Source organism: Myiozetetes cayanensis, unplaced genomic scaffold (genome assembly GCF_022539395.1).
Source record: "Myiozetetes cayanensis isolate MyiCay16 unplaced genomic scaffold, myiCay2020 scf19, whole genome shotgun sequence".
NCBI classification, from domain to species: Eukaryota; Metazoa; Chordata; class Aves; order Passeriformes; family Tyrannidae; genus Myiozetetes; species Myiozetetes cayanensis.
This window is the reverse complement of record NW_026087400.1, coordinates 6,729,921-6,744,686: the sequence shown is the minus strand read 5'-3', so window position 1 is coordinate 6,744,686 and position 14,766 is coordinate 6,729,921. Positions and strand designations below refer to the sequence as shown.

Here is a 14,766-nt window from a genome sequence, read left to right as displayed (position 1 = left end):
AGAATTTAGACTACATGGGGATAAAAGGAAGCTTCAGAAGCAGCAGAACTCCATAAGGGCCTCTCTATCAAATGTCAGATTAAATAATTTAACAAAAATATGATAAATGACAGTGAAAATGCCTTCTGTATTATACACACAGTGATGGGCTCCAAGGTGACCCTCACCAGCAAAAACACCAGGCAAAGTATTTTCTGTAACACTTAAAAAGCCCAGTAAACTTGTTCATGCTTTGTATGAATTAATCCACATCAACCAATCTGCGCACAGCCAGCAACGGGCAGTTTTAGTCTCCCCTTCCCAGAAGTTGCACAGACAAAGCAAAGGGGAACAGTGATTTTATGTACTGCTAACCAACACAGAAATAACACAGACAGGGAGATTTTTAATTACTTTTCCCAACAGAAGATAAAACACGAGCCTCCGCTGAGGCCTGTGGGGCACCTCACAGCTCCGGTGTCTCCGGGCGGGTCGGACAAGGCAGAGGATGAAACAGAAACCCCCCCTTCTCCACAGAGAAGACCTCGACCCCTAAAACACGCGTATCGGCTGCAATGTCCCTCAGGAGGCTGGGATGCCCCTCAGGAGGCTGGGATGCCCCTCAGGAGGTTTGGCCCTGCGAGGACACGGCCCCGACACCTTCACACCAGGCTCCTCTCCCCTCACCTCGGGCCGCCCCCCCCGGCCCCCTCACCGCCCGCGCGCCACGAGCGCCCCTCCCCGCTGGCCAATCGCTGGCCGTGCAGCCGGCCGCCAGCCAATCAGCGTCCGGCAGGGCGGCGCGCAGGCCAATGGCGCGGGGCGGGGGGCGGGCTCTGCGCGCCCTCAGAGTGCGGGTGGCGGGAGCGCCCTCAGAGCGCCGAGCGCTCCCTCTGCCTTACAAATTGGCTTTTAGAGCAGTGATTTCAGAGCATAGGCGGGAGTTAGTGGGCGTCAGTTTGCTAAACCAGTAAAAGTCATTCGTGTGCTTAATTCAGAAACGTTTTTGCTGCCACAAAGTGCCCGAGTTGGTACAAACGCACACTCAGGTGCGGGTTTACCTGCAGTGGGTAAAGGGTGTCGACTGGCGTTTGTGGTCTTTATTATCCAGAAAGAACTGAATGATATGTTTTAATGGAATCCAGCAGTGCACTGGATAATGTGCTTAAATGGAACCCAGCAGTGCCAGGGTGGGGCTTTACCTGTACTGGTGTGATACTGGTGTATCTATGGCTGGTGTATTTATATACTGGTGTATCTATTGCTGGTGTATCCACATATCACCCAAATACACCTGATAAAATTTATCACGAATCTCACATACTCCAGGGGAATACCAAGAATCATCTCCGTTCATACCTAGAATAAGCAGCCATAGTGGAGCATCCAGGAGAAAAATCACCTTTCGCAGCAGGAAAAGCTGCAGCAATTGTAAATAAAATAGCACCGCTGACCTCCAAAATAAGGAAAATAAAATCTCAGTGCTATAAAAGGCAAAAAAGCACTGTACACCAAGTATTTAAAATACCACCAGATGTCACTGTGATTCAAGAAAATGACAAGTGGTGTGAGAATTGGAGTATCTACGGTGAGGAGCTGGGAGTGAGCAGTGCTGGGCCTTTTACAAGAGGAATGTCTTGCTAAAGCAATTTACTGCAGCAGTAACTGCTCTCATATTTGCTGTTGGGACACTATAGAAGGCACTGGGTGATCTGAAGCAGATCTGTAACACAGCTTCACTGAGAAACCCACTAGGGACAAAATTTTGCATGAGGAACTTGGAGCATCGCTAATCTTCTGTAAAAGCTGAATCCTGAATTTTGCTTCCACCATATGAAGCAGAAGTAATAAAAGCCAATTTGCATTCGATGCTTTCCCTTTAGCAGTCCCATGAGCAAACACACAGGGTGAGACTGTCCAGCCTTACTCAATGTAGAGCAAAAGAGAAGTGAGGCAGAGTTCAAAAGTGGATCTTACACTTTCCCTCTTGCAGTAGGTACACTAAGACTACTTCAGTTCCTTTCTCATTCTCTAATTTAATCAGTCTATTTTATTTGCTTTAGCAGAAGGGAAGTCAGCAGAGAGCAGAAGTTTCAGTAAGTTATGCATCAAACAGATCAGAACAGTGAAATTATTTGGGCCACAGACACAGCAACTGCACTTAAAAACTCCTGAGAGAATGGCAGCAAAACTCTTTAGGGTAGAGTAGCACTTTAGGGTACAGGGACCTTTCTTTGCTGCAGCACCAGAAATGTTTATCCTTATTAACAGTTAATGGAAAACATTGTGCTGGCCAAGGTATTCAGTCTTTAGCACAGCTGTCAGTTTATGTAGAACTCAGAAGGGTCAGGAGTGTTGATGCCAAGTTTTAATATCAAGTGTCAGCTGAGTTTCTTGCAGATCTGAGATTACAAGGAGAAAGCCAAGTCAGGAGAGAAGTCAGTACTAACATTACACTCATGTAATCCCTTAGACTTGCTGTTCTGAGTCTTTATCAGCTGCAAGGTACACAGAGCATTGTACTGAGCACTGATAATACACTACATTAGGTGCTGTAGTTCCAACTGACTCTGTATGCATAGAACTATCTTTACAAGTTAGAACTGAATTTTTTCTTTGTAAAACAAATAAACGATGAATTTGAAACTAAATGTAAAAATAATATTAAAAATAGCACTGACAACCTGTAAGAGTACCATTGACAAAACAACATAAAATTGTGAAAAGCTTTTATTTCAATCTCTTGTATTACAATAGCCATAGTTTTATTATTGCTTTTTAAAATTAACTACAAACTTTGCAATTTTAGAACTGCTACACCCTTTGTCCAGCATATGTGCTTTATTGATATCCTGTGTAATGTACTTTATTCTGGACAAGACGTTTAATCACAAAAGACAACCCCCTTTTCATTTACAAGGATTTCATATATTTCTTTAAAAAACATGCTTGGAAGAACCTTGAAACTGTGGGCTACCAGACATTCATTTATTGTATGACAATAATAGATATGTTTTTAAAAAGTGCATCATGTGGCAATAACCCTTGTGAAGAATTCACTTGTACAAAATCCTCATGATAAGGGAAGTGCTTGATTTGAACACAGTGCAAGCAGTCAAGTTGTCCTGAGAAGATACAGAGGTGATCACAAGTTTACTTTCATGACAAGTGCATATTACCACTACTTAATGGCTTAATCCCATTTTTGTTAACCAGAAGCCTTTTGATGCTCATTTGCTGAATGTGACAAGAAAACCTAAGTGCCCGTTTCCTCTCTGATGTGACAGGTGCCAGCACTGGTGTGAACGTTTAACAGCTTAAGCCGGAGATCACTCTCAGCTCAGCTGCTCCACTGACAGCCAGCAGTGCCAGAGAGCTGCACTGTCAGGAGCTGCTACTGCCAGTGCTTCTCCAGCAGGGCAAGGCAAGCAAAGAGAGCAAAGGGAAACTTGGAATAATGCTACAGTGTTTAGTATTCGAGATTTTGCACATGCCAATGCCCTGAGAGGTGGTGGAAGGGAGACAATACGAGCCCAGCTCAGACTGCTGGGACATTCATTTCCTACCCCTCTGCACTGTGGTACATCTGGCACTACCCTTCATGCTGAGAGCCTCAGCTTTGCATAGCCTGTCCTTGCCTGAGATGACACTCAGATTTGACAGTTGCTGGCACATGACAGTCTCTCCCAGAAGACGGCAACAGCACCTTTCCGCCAGGCAGCCAAGGATTGCTCTGAGTTCCTGTCATGTACCAGAGGGATTTTTACGGTATGCTGGGTTTGCTGATGGAAGAAATACAGTAATTTGGGAGGGAAAAGGACAGGGGAACAATACTTTAAAATAGTGCCTTTTATTCAGCACAGCTGCTCCTGTGTGTGTGCATGTCCACTTTCTTCTGACTTCCCTGACAAGTACATAACTTTGCCTCCAGGGACTTAACAATAGTGGATAAAGTTTAGTGGAATTCCCTAAGTCAGCAAGTTTCATCTAAGTAAGTGTCCACAATTGCAAATCCTGCCACTAAAGATTCTTTCGGCAGTCAGGGAAGGTGTGTTCCAGCTCACCTCACTTGACACCTGCTCTGGCACGATTTGGCACAATCTGCACTAACGCTGAGATGCAGAATGGCAGCACAGTTCTCTCCACACTCAGCAGAGGTGATGCAGTTTGTCACACCACAGGCAGTCAACTACAGTGAAAACATCTCCATTTCTAGGAGAATATGGATTGACTAGTGCAGATATTCTATGTCCTATACTGTCTTGTCACTTAGTCACAGGAAGGCCAGCATTCCTAAGGCAAAATTCCTTACAATTAGACAACACCCCTTCTTACAGTTACCATCTTTTGTGCCATGTGAGGAAGACCAGACTTACAGTTCCATGCAAGAAGTTGCTGCCCGATTGGTAATGGTCACTGCTCTAACCCAGGTCGAGAAAACAAGAGGTGGATTTTAAAGCAGGCAGCACTTTACCCTCTGACAATCACACTTCAGCCTCACCTCCTCCTCCAAAACAATTTCCACCTAAATGTTCAGCCTCACAGTGCTCCAGCAAAGCAGCCAAGGCAGTCAATACTCAATAGTTCCAAATAGGACTGAATCCTCTGAATACTCTGCAGGAGGTGCTCAGCAGCTCATCAATCTTCATTCCTGACTTTGGCTCCTCTGAAAGCCAAAGCCTAACTGGAATGAGGCAGCTTCCTCACTTGAAATCCCAGCTTTGCTGAATGGCTACCACAACAAAGCAGCAACATTAAGTTGCCAGACAAATTAATTTTCTGGGGGTTTCTGCACTTCCAGAGTTACTCAGAAGATGTTCTGGGCTAATATAGAATTGGTCATGGGTTCCTTACAATTGTGATTTTAAAACCTACTTGTGATTTCAATAAATAAGCACCAATCCAAAATAATATGCCCGAATAAGTGGCCTGATTTTCACAGTACAGTCCTAAAAAGCAGCTTTTCTAATACCTCCAGCCAGCCAGCTCCGAAAATTCATGCTACCATATAAAGCTAAACTTTCCATGCAGTTATGAATATGTATGAAAACAACTATGGACAATCTTTTGCTCAATAGAGTCAAGCCTGTTGCCAATCCTAAACCACACTAAATCCACAGAATGAAATAGTGGTGCAAGACTCATGGGAAGATGGTGTGTAACAGTGTTCCTGTGCTCTCCCTGCAGCAGAAGGGATTCTGTTTATGGGTTTGCATAAGTAGTAAAATCATAATTTTGCTTTGAAGTTCCTGCTCGTGCTGCAAAGGCTGCAGTCTTGGGAGTTTTATAATGAGAAGTAGTTAAATAAAGAATTCAAAGGTCCTGCTGCAGTAGTACTGGGACACTGGGTAACAGGGAGCCAGGATTCAGGGTTCTGGCATGCTATTCCAAGGCTCTGGAACCTGTTCCCTATGCTGTCTATTTTTTTTCCCTTTTATATATATATATCATATCCATTTCTTAATTTATAATTTTATCAGAAACACTGGTAAAATCATGAGCATTCATACAGTGTTTTGAGATCTTCAACTACACCACAAGTCCAAAATTGCTCGTTTCCCTTAGTAAATACAGGTGCACCAGGAAAGGACAATTCCTCTACTACCGTCTGGAGAAAAACCTATTTGGGCACCACCTGAAAAAGATGAGAACTTCCCCAGGAAGGTCTGCCTTACATTTTGATAACAATCACTTCTGCTACAAAAACTGGAGATAAGAAAAGGCACCTCTTTGGGTATTTTTTAAGGGAAAGAGAGAGGCTGATGGCATATTTTCATGTATGTTCCGCTCATAGTAACATTTAATTTCCAACCCAAATATTAATGGAAATTTTTAACGTGGTTACAGCCTTCGTGGTTACCACGACAGTAGGATATATATATATAAATACAAGTACTCCCTACAGTGTCTGCCATCCAAATTATGCAGAAATGGAATAGTGCCCAGACTTGTGAGATAATATAAACAAAATTAGAAACAAAACTAGTAAAGCCACGCTGTCCATTTAGAAAACAAATAGTACAAAATGAGATCAGTTAAAAACATTCTATGCAACTTAAGAGTATCGCTAGGAAAAAGAAACGTGCTGCTTTGCCCTCTGGTAGTCTGACAGCATTCCTAGAAACCATTCTGCTCACATATTACAAGAAATGACATGGGCTTTCTGCAAGTGTATCTCAGTAAAGATTTTGGCCCTTTTAACTTTCTGAGAAGTTTGGAACAGTTTGTCAGGGTCACTGGCTGCTCCTGCTAGGTTTGGCAGGTTTCACCGAGAAGACTGTTGCCATAGGAGCAGAGAGCCATGCCAAGGAACAGAGTGCCATCAAGACTACTGACAAGCTGCTCTGCACCCACGTCCTTTGTTCAGATGAAGTGGATCCAGCTCTCCTCACACTCCCTCGGCATTTTAAGGGGGTGAGTCCGGCAGGTGAGAGTGTAGTTTTTGCCTCTGTTGTTATCCCAGTACTCCTGACCATTGACTTGGTACCTTGCTGCAAACTGGACGAGAGAGCACAGCTGGAGGAGGAAAGGAGGCACAGGGAGAAAGAAAGTGAAAACATCGACCTGATCCTGCCCGTTCTTCTCCGGGATGCTGCGGTGCCAGCGAGCGCACACCTCGTGGAGGCTCTGCCACTGGTTGAAGGTGTAGCGCACAGACACCCGCTTCTCAAACGCCACATTGCGAACCTGGATGGTGCCACTGAGCCCCAGATCAGAGCTGGTCACCCGCTCAAGACACACCTGCTGCTCCTGAAGCCGGGAGGAGAAATCCATACAGTCTGCAGGCTGCTGGAAGTCAGGGACCAAGCACTGCATAGTAAACTCCAAGTGCGAGTTGCTGTACCAGAGGTCTGAGTTTATGGAGAGCCTGGACAGGACATGCAAGGGGATGGATGGGTCCTCGCCAGTCTGGAAGACTTTCACCTCGGTGAGCTCCAAACCCAAAGCATCAGCAAACCTCACGCGGTTCATCCGACTCTGGCATGCAGGAAGCTGACGGGGCACCGCTGCTCTCCTCCTTTCGGGTGATGTGGGCAAAGACCTGGCTCGGCGGCGTATGATGGGCCGCAGTGCTGGGTCACAGCTGGAGGATGTGCTGCTCTGACGGTGGTTTGGCTGGGGGCTCTCCTTGGCTGGGGTGCTGCTCCGAAAAGTCAGGCTGCTACCTGTATGGACTGCTGGGGGCTGCTGCTGCCCTCGTCGTGCTGCTCCTTCAGCCCTTAACATGTTCTCATAGAGATCAGAGAGATAGCTGGGATTCCTCCGAGGACCACGCACTTCCATTCTTAACCAATGACAAAGAACCAGGCAAGGACCAGGTAATGGTTCTTGGTAAAGAACCAGGTAATAAAGAACACTGCCCTTCTGAAGCACTTAATTTGGGAATGGCAGCCACGAACAGTAAGGTCTGAGGTTATTGCACTGGATGCAGGAAGAAGGATCAACTTGAATGTCACCTTGTGAACAAAGGGCACAAACGTGGAAGCTCTCAGAGCAGCTGGAAGGATCCAGCGGCGAGGGTGTGTGTGTGGAGATGAAGGCGAGATGAAGGCAGTCTCAGGGGCCGATAAACTCGAGATCGCTGTGCTGGCTGGTGCCCCCGAGGCTCAGGCTGGAGAGGGATTCAAGGCTATCACCGCTGATACTGGAGGAGCTCACGCACAGGCTGGAGAGCGACTGGAGGCTGTCGTGCTGGATAAGGGACTCCAGGCTGTCGGAGAGGTCGCTGGATGGCGGGTGCGCCCCGAGGCACCCCCGGCCGGAGCACAGGGCGAGAGGGGCCTGCAGACTGTCCTCGCTGACCCCCACCGACCCCGCGCTGCCGCGGCAGCAGCAGCAGGACGAGCAGGGCGGACACTCCAGGCTGTCACACTGGATGCTGGGCGAGTCGAGCCCGGGGAAGGCTTGCAGGCTGTCGGGCGGCAGCGAGCCGGAGCCGAGCCCGGGGCTGCTGCAGAGGCTGGAGGGGGCGCGGGGGCTGTCGCGGCCGGGGCTGTCGGGCGGGACCGCAGCGCCGGGCCCGGGGGGACGGTCCGCGCCCGGGGCCGCCACAGCGCCCATGAGCGACCCGGCCCCCTGAGCCCGGCCCGGCCCGGGCGGACCCCGCTCCGCCGCCACAACGCAGGCGCCGGGCCCTTTCCCCGCCCCGGCCCGCCCCTCGCTCTGCGCTCCCCGGGACCGCCCTCGGCGGCGGAGGACGCGGTGCCGGAGGAAAAGGTACGGTGGGGATCGGGAGAGGCCCGGCCGTGGCGCGGGGATGGGGGCGAGCCCGGTGGGAGGTGGCGGGGGCGGCGGGTTCGGGAACCCTGCGGGCGCTGTCCTTGCGGAGCGCGGGCACCGCGCCGGGGACCGCTGGGGCAGCCCGGGGGGGAGCGGAGCGGGGCCCGCATCGGCGGCTGCTGCGGGCACAGCCTGCCAGCCATGCTGGGCACCGCCGTCCGTCCCGGGCACTGCCGCCATCCATCCCGGGCACTGCCGCCATCCATCCCGGTGCTGCCATCCATCCTGGACACTGCCATCCATGCCGGGCACTGCCATCCATCCCGGGTACTGCCATCCATCCCGGGTGCTGCCATCCCGGTGTTGCCTCTTCGCGGCCGCTGATCTGCCCCGTCCCGGCGCTCCGGGGCCCCGGTTCTCTCCCCGCGCTCCTCCTTGGCCGGGGACAGGATGGGGGGAGGCGTGTGACAGAGGACGGGATCGAATGTAAATTATTCTCCATTTATTTTGCATTAATGTGCATAAGCAATGCATAAACAGCAGTGCAGTGACAGTAAAGGTGGGTCAGCAGAGCTGACGGTCGCCTGTCACATTTGCACGCCGTGTCTGTGCACTCCAGTGCGGTACCCTGGAATGCGAATTCAGCTCCTGGGAAATAAAAGAATGCCACAGATCCCGCTCTGAGTGTTTTCAGTAGGCATTTGTTTTGGAAAAAGAAAAAAAAAATTAAGTATCCGGTTCAAAATTTGCATACATGAATATTGCAAGAGCGCGTCTTTTGTGACACGGAAAGGACAGCTCGGCACGCACGGAACGCAAGGGGGGGGATGAGCATCTGCTCCCGGTAAATTGGGAGCAGGAACACCCTCCCCGTTGGGCTGTGATGCCCGGCTCCAGGCAATCCAAGTCAATCCAAGTGCGCAGGCGGAGCGATGGTGGGGATGGTGAGGATGGTGAGCACATGACACCCCACAGGAGCTCTGGTGGCGCTGCCGACCCCCCAGGTAATTCCCTGGATTGCGAATAGTGATGGATGATGCTGGTTCCCGTTAAGCGAGGGGACAGTGTTTTCCAGGAGCTGATTCTGTTTATGTTCCTGCTTTAAAAATAGAATCACACTGGGAGGATTTGGTTTGTTCCCAGCAGCTCCAGGACGTGGCGATGTCTGCGTTTGATACGCTGTGTCTCGCAAACCCAAAAGACTGGAGCCGTTTGAAGATTATGTAAAAATAAAGGTGCAGATACCCTTGAAAGAGAGGAATAATGGGACCAGGCATTCAAGAATATCCCTTATTGCTGCACAGAGAGACACAGCAGAAGGGAAGCCACAGCCACACCAATGAAAACCACAAAGGAATGGTAAAGTAAGGAAATCAATTTCTCTCTTTCTGGTTACAGGACTGTCAGGATACTGTAGATGAGTTAATAAGTGCCTGGCTGTACTGTTGAGATTGTCATCCTCTGCCCTGATCCACAGCAGCAGGAATGATTGTGCAGGATGATCATGCAGGTCACAAAGTCACAGAGGTGACTGCAGCAGTGCTGGAGGCACAAGACGTAGTTTCGTTCTTTTATAAGCTCTTGAATTTATGAAATCAGGTTTTTTAAAAACCAAAATCTGACTATATTGACATAAAACCTGTGAAAACAAGATGTACATTCTGGCAAATTAACTGACTGATTAGACTATTATTTATTACCCCCAAAGTAATTTTGGGATACTCTGTCAGAGGATTCTATATAAGGGCTACATTCTATTATTATATCATCAGAATTATTCACTATTGAAGTAATAGTATTAAAAATACAGTAGTGCATTAGTAGTATAAAAATAAAAGGTGACCGTGGCAGAGTTTGGTGAACTTTAAGAATAGTTGCAGTCAATTCTCTTTTCTAAATTCAATTGCATTCTAATCTTTTATTGTATTTTCTTTCTGATGGTCATATATGTTGCTATTTATAAGTGATATTCTATTTAATCCTTCATAGTTACAGCAATGGAAAAAGCCATCCAAGCACCAAAGGACTAAATAAACCAATTTCTTATGTGAAATCTTCTCCTGGAAGATTGGGCAAGAATGTATCAAGTGCCATTGAAAAGGTAAATAATGCCTTTTTTAGTGTAAGAAGAGTACCTAGTTTAAGTCAGCTTCTTAATAACATCCCATACTTTCATATCTCTTCAGCTTTCCCCTGACACTCAAGATGGTAACCAACCAAATGTTCTTAAGAAGGGAAGAAACCATCTGGAGAGCAACACTCAGTCCAAAAGGTAGTTTTATGTTCAGATTGTCTCTTTAATTTGTGGTCATTTCAGACTGGTTTATAAAATGCGTGTGATGAAATCATGGCTGCTGTGTTGTGCTTTTGACTTCACTGGCCCCAGAGTTCAGCATTTATGAGGGCAACAGATATAATTTATCGATATGCAAACTTACTGTCCTGCCTTAGTGAATTCTTAGGAAAAATCAGAATAAAATAAAATAAATCAGTAGTAGACAGTGTTATCTCTACCAGCAAATATTAATTTTGCCTCATGACCAAGTTTCTGTGCCAGTTTTATCTTCCATCATGTAAATCCCTGTCCTTGAAGGGGGGTAGCAAGACCTTTGCAAGCCGATGTTCAAAGAATTAACCATTCTGACAAGACATGATCTTTCTTCTCATTCAGGATCCTGAGTGCTTGCCCATCACTGCACAGTGTGCAAGGACCAAAGAGGAGTCTCCCAGAAAGAAGGCAGAATGAACCTTTTCTGCACAGGATCCCTCCAAGCACAAAGGGCAGCACACAAGGAAACTTCTGTAGGGTTAAAGATGTCCCAGTGCAACATTTTTATTGCAGTAAAAAAGAACAGTTGGAAAAGAATCATGAAGAACACGTTGCTGGAGCCAGTCCAGGCCCTTCTAAATGGCAAGAAGCATCTGTAGGTCAAATGTTTCTTGATTTTGAATCGGTACAAATTATTAAAGAAGATGCTGAAGATGACAGTGCCAGTGACCTCTCTGATTCAGAAAGGATTCCCATTCCCCCCTCTCCCTGCACTCCACCAGAGCTCATTCTCCGAGCTGAAGAAATCGATCCGGATTGCTTGGAACACATCCCTGAGATGGGTTTTAAAAAATCAGAATATTACTACCCAGACTTCCTCCCACCCCCTTTCAACTCCTGGGACCTGAAGCAGCTGGCCATCTTTGTCCACGTGGAAGGGAAGACTGATTTCCGGCCGAAGCCGACGGGATTTCTGGAGAAGTACATCGAGCGCCTGGTGCAGCTGGAGTGGCTGCAGATGCAGACGGTGCAGAACGAGAGGGGAAAGGCGGCCAAGGCCCGGCCCCAGACTGCGCCCGGCTCCACCCGTGCCCTGAAGAGCCCTGGCAAAGGCAAGGCCTTGCTCAGCCCTGTGCCCAGCAGGCAGGGGGTGCCCCAGGACAGTGTTGCAAGGCTGCCCAGGAGCTGTTTGGGTCACAGGGGGGATCCCCACTGCGAGGGAAGCCGCCAGTTACATTCTCATCCCGGTCACTCGAGACTGGCAGAGAGAACGGGATGTGCAGCCCCTTCTCAGAGACAGTCTGGGGATGCCAGGGGTGAACTGAGAAAGAAACCACCTGCAAAGCAACAGCTCCTCAACCTGCAGCCCTCCGAGAACAGCCCTAAAATCCAAAGTGTTGGTAACATCAGACCCCCAGGCAAAGCCCAGCGTTCCACGGCGCAGCTGCTCCCGTCAAAGGCCTCAAAACGTTCACGTGCACGAATCCAAAGAGAAACGGCAATGCCAGCGGTTATGCTCCTCCTAAAAAACCAGCAGGGGACAGGAAAACAAAAACAAATGGCACCAAGCAAACGTCACACAAGTTCAAGTGAAGGAAAAGCCGTTAGGGAATGTTGCTGCTTTTGGCCAGTGCGGGAGGGTTTTCTTCGTAGGAAGATCCCGAGAAAATACGTTCTGGGTTCTGGGTCAGCACTCTTCATTTCTGTACCTTTGATCTTAAGCCAGCAAGGCCAGCAGGAAGTTTTTTTCCCTGAAGGCAAGTGTCTTCCATTGGTCTGTCCTCCAAAATATTTCCAATTGCTCGATGAAGATAACAGTAGCACAGGGTGAAGTTTAGAGAAATAGATGTGTTTGCACCGGTCTGTTGAAGGCTGTGGTGGTCCTTGTGTTTCCCATGGTGGTTTTGAGGGAAGAGGGTCCATGCTCTTTTTTTCTTGCTGTTTTATGAGGCAGGTTGGATGGTGGTGGTTTCTGATGGAAAGGGCTCAGCTGTTTTGTGGAAAATAATGGAGCCTGCTATCTATGCAAAGCCAACTCTGAGTCTTCACAGAAGATGAAGAATTGGATTTTTTTGATGAAATAGATACTATTTTTTTGAGAAGAAGAAGAATGGAGATAATGTTTTGAAATATTTTAATGTGGAAAGGATCTTTTTAAGACAAAATATTAGGGAGCAGACAGCTTCAATAGTGACAGATTAAGAAAATGGAATGTGTATTTTTATACCTGGAATCTTCACTGTGTTTACAGAGGCTTTCCTGGAAGTTCATTTTGTAAGTCTTGATGCTTTTTGTCTTTAGAGGAAATGGCCAAATTTCAAATTGCACATGAATTTATTAGAGTAATGCAAAGTGAGGGTATTACCAGAGACTGTGTGGCCTCATTTGCAGAACTGGTGGCCTCTCAAAACCTAAAAAGTAAACTCTTAGGGGAAGAATTTAAAGGCTGTTGGAAGTTCAGGTAAAGATACATCTTGATACAGAAGATACCTATTTTCAGTCACCCAAGATGACTGTTATTTAGCCCATGGGCCAGTCTAGCTTGGCTCCTTGTTTCAAGGTTTATTGAGGTGACATGAGGAAATATCCTACAGAGACAATCCTGGCTGTACAACCAGGATTGAGTCCTGTCCTTGGGCCCTCTGTCTTCTCTTGTGTCTGTGAGATACAAGAGAACACAAAGGACAGTTCAGACAATATTCATATGTCAGTTCATCTGGTACAATTCCAACTCAGACCCAGCAGCTGGGGACATAATCTTGTTTAAATTGAATTCTAGAGGATGTTTTGTATTTTCATTTAAAAATGAAATCCTGGTCAGCATTAAATTCATCCTCAGCCAGCCAGTTACAGTGTTCATGAGCAGTGAGCTGAGGTCTGACGGACCAGATCCTTCACATTGTGATGGAAAGTGGAAAAAGTAGCAAATACTAAAGAGTCCTTCATGTATATAGCTAAATTGCACTTCTCTTGGTGAGCTCATCTTGGTTTTAAGATGCTTAGCTGTTTCTATCTTTCATTGTGCCTACCAGATCTTCAGCTTTGTAAAATTTCAAAGCATGGATTTATATATAAATATATATGTAGTTTAAAATGTGAAAATCTTAATAAATGTAGTAATAAACTAGATTATTTTATGGTACATAAAAACATTGCTCAGGAATAGTCTTAAGAAATATTTTTAGTGTTTTTTTCCTAGTCTGCTGGAGACCAAATGTGAAATTTTAAATTGATAAAGGAAACAAATTTAATGGTATCACGTTTCCAGATTCAGTATTTGTGAAATTACAGTTAAAATGACTTGTAGTTGCATGTACATTCAGCTCTATGCAATTAAAGTGAAACTTAATCTGACATGCTCAAAGATCAAATCAATTGGCTGTCTCAGAGGTGGGATGGACTCAGAGGGTGGAACTGAACACCAGCAGCTACAGAGGACCAGCACATCCCATTGTCACTGTTTCACCCCTTTGTTTTGGCCCAGCCTCATATCACTTATTTCAGCTTTTTTTAGATGAAAAGTTCCTGCATCCAGTGCTTGTATTTCAAGCTCTGGCCAAATTTTGCAAGCCTGCCTTAGTCAAGTTTTCCTGATTCACATTGACAGTGGTCCAAGTTAGAGCTGCTCTTGCCAGTGAGCAGGAGTTGAGTTCCCTGTCCTAGACCACTGTTCTAAGCACAAAAAATAAGCAGGATCCAGGCAATAATCAGAATAGCAGTTTTTAAACACATTCTGTTAGGTGCAGGAATTAATTTAGCATGTTGTTACAGCACTGAATATTAGTGGATGAGAAATTTTCCTAGGAAACCTTCCTGTATATTGATGCTTCCCCGGGTTCTCAGGAGGGCGTGTAGGTGCAGGCACATTTTGCATGACCAGTGCTTGAAGAATAAAATAAGCAACATTTCAATCAGAAACCAGATCAGAGGTGATTGGCACTGAGAAAAGTTTGTTATCACAGAGGTAGGAAAGTTTTGTTTCAATGTAGTGCTTGTGATCTGGTGGACATCAGGCTGATACTGGAGATACAGAGTGAAGCAGGTGGAGATGGTGAAGCCACTTCAAGTAAGTGTGAACACTTGCTCATCGTTCAGCTGTGTGTGATCTGGCCAAGTAAGTTTGTCTCACATGATAATCACACCAGTCTAATTTTTGCTCATTGGTTTGATACTTCACAGTTGTCTTTGTTCACACACAGAAATAGAAATTCTGTGTTTGCCTCAACAAACAGCTCTTGGCCTGAGCAGACCTGCAAGGGGTGGGCTTATCATGTTACCATTTTAACTTGACTGTGTTC

General features: G+C 46.7%; 2 protein-coding genes across 2 annotated transcripts; one reads left to right on the top strand and one right to left on the bottom strand.

The window, feature by feature from the left end:
• Nucleotides 1-2,691: 2,691 nt before the first annotated feature.
• Nucleotides 2,692-8,062, bottom strand: PPP1R3D (protein phosphatase 1 regulatory subunit 3D). Its single transcript, XM_050314038.1, has 2 exons — nucleotides 7,545-8,062; nucleotides 2,692-7,352 (listed from the first exon to the last, which is right to left on the bottom strand). The coding sequence occupies exons 1-2, from the start codon at nucleotides 8,038-8,040 to the stop codon at nucleotides 6,343-6,345; spliced, it is 1,506 nt and encodes a 501-aa protein (XP_050169995.1). The 5' UTR covers nucleotides 8,041-8,062; the 3' UTR covers nucleotides 2,692-6,342.
• Nucleotides 8,063-8,129: 67 nt separating this feature from the next.
• Nucleotides 8,130-12,206, top strand: FAM217B (family with sequence similarity 217 member B). Its single transcript, XM_050313791.1, is given in 6 exon segments — nucleotides 8,130-8,196; nucleotides 9,343-9,563; nucleotides 10,189-10,300; nucleotides 10,386-10,471; nucleotides 10,871-11,883; nucleotides 11,886-12,206. Coding segments are annotated over 5 exon segments (1,488 nt in total). The 5' UTR covers nucleotides 8,130-8,196; nucleotides 9,343-9,462; the 3' UTR covers nucleotides 12,062-12,206.
• The last annotated feature ends 2,560 nt before the right edge of the window (nucleotides 12,207-14,766 follow it).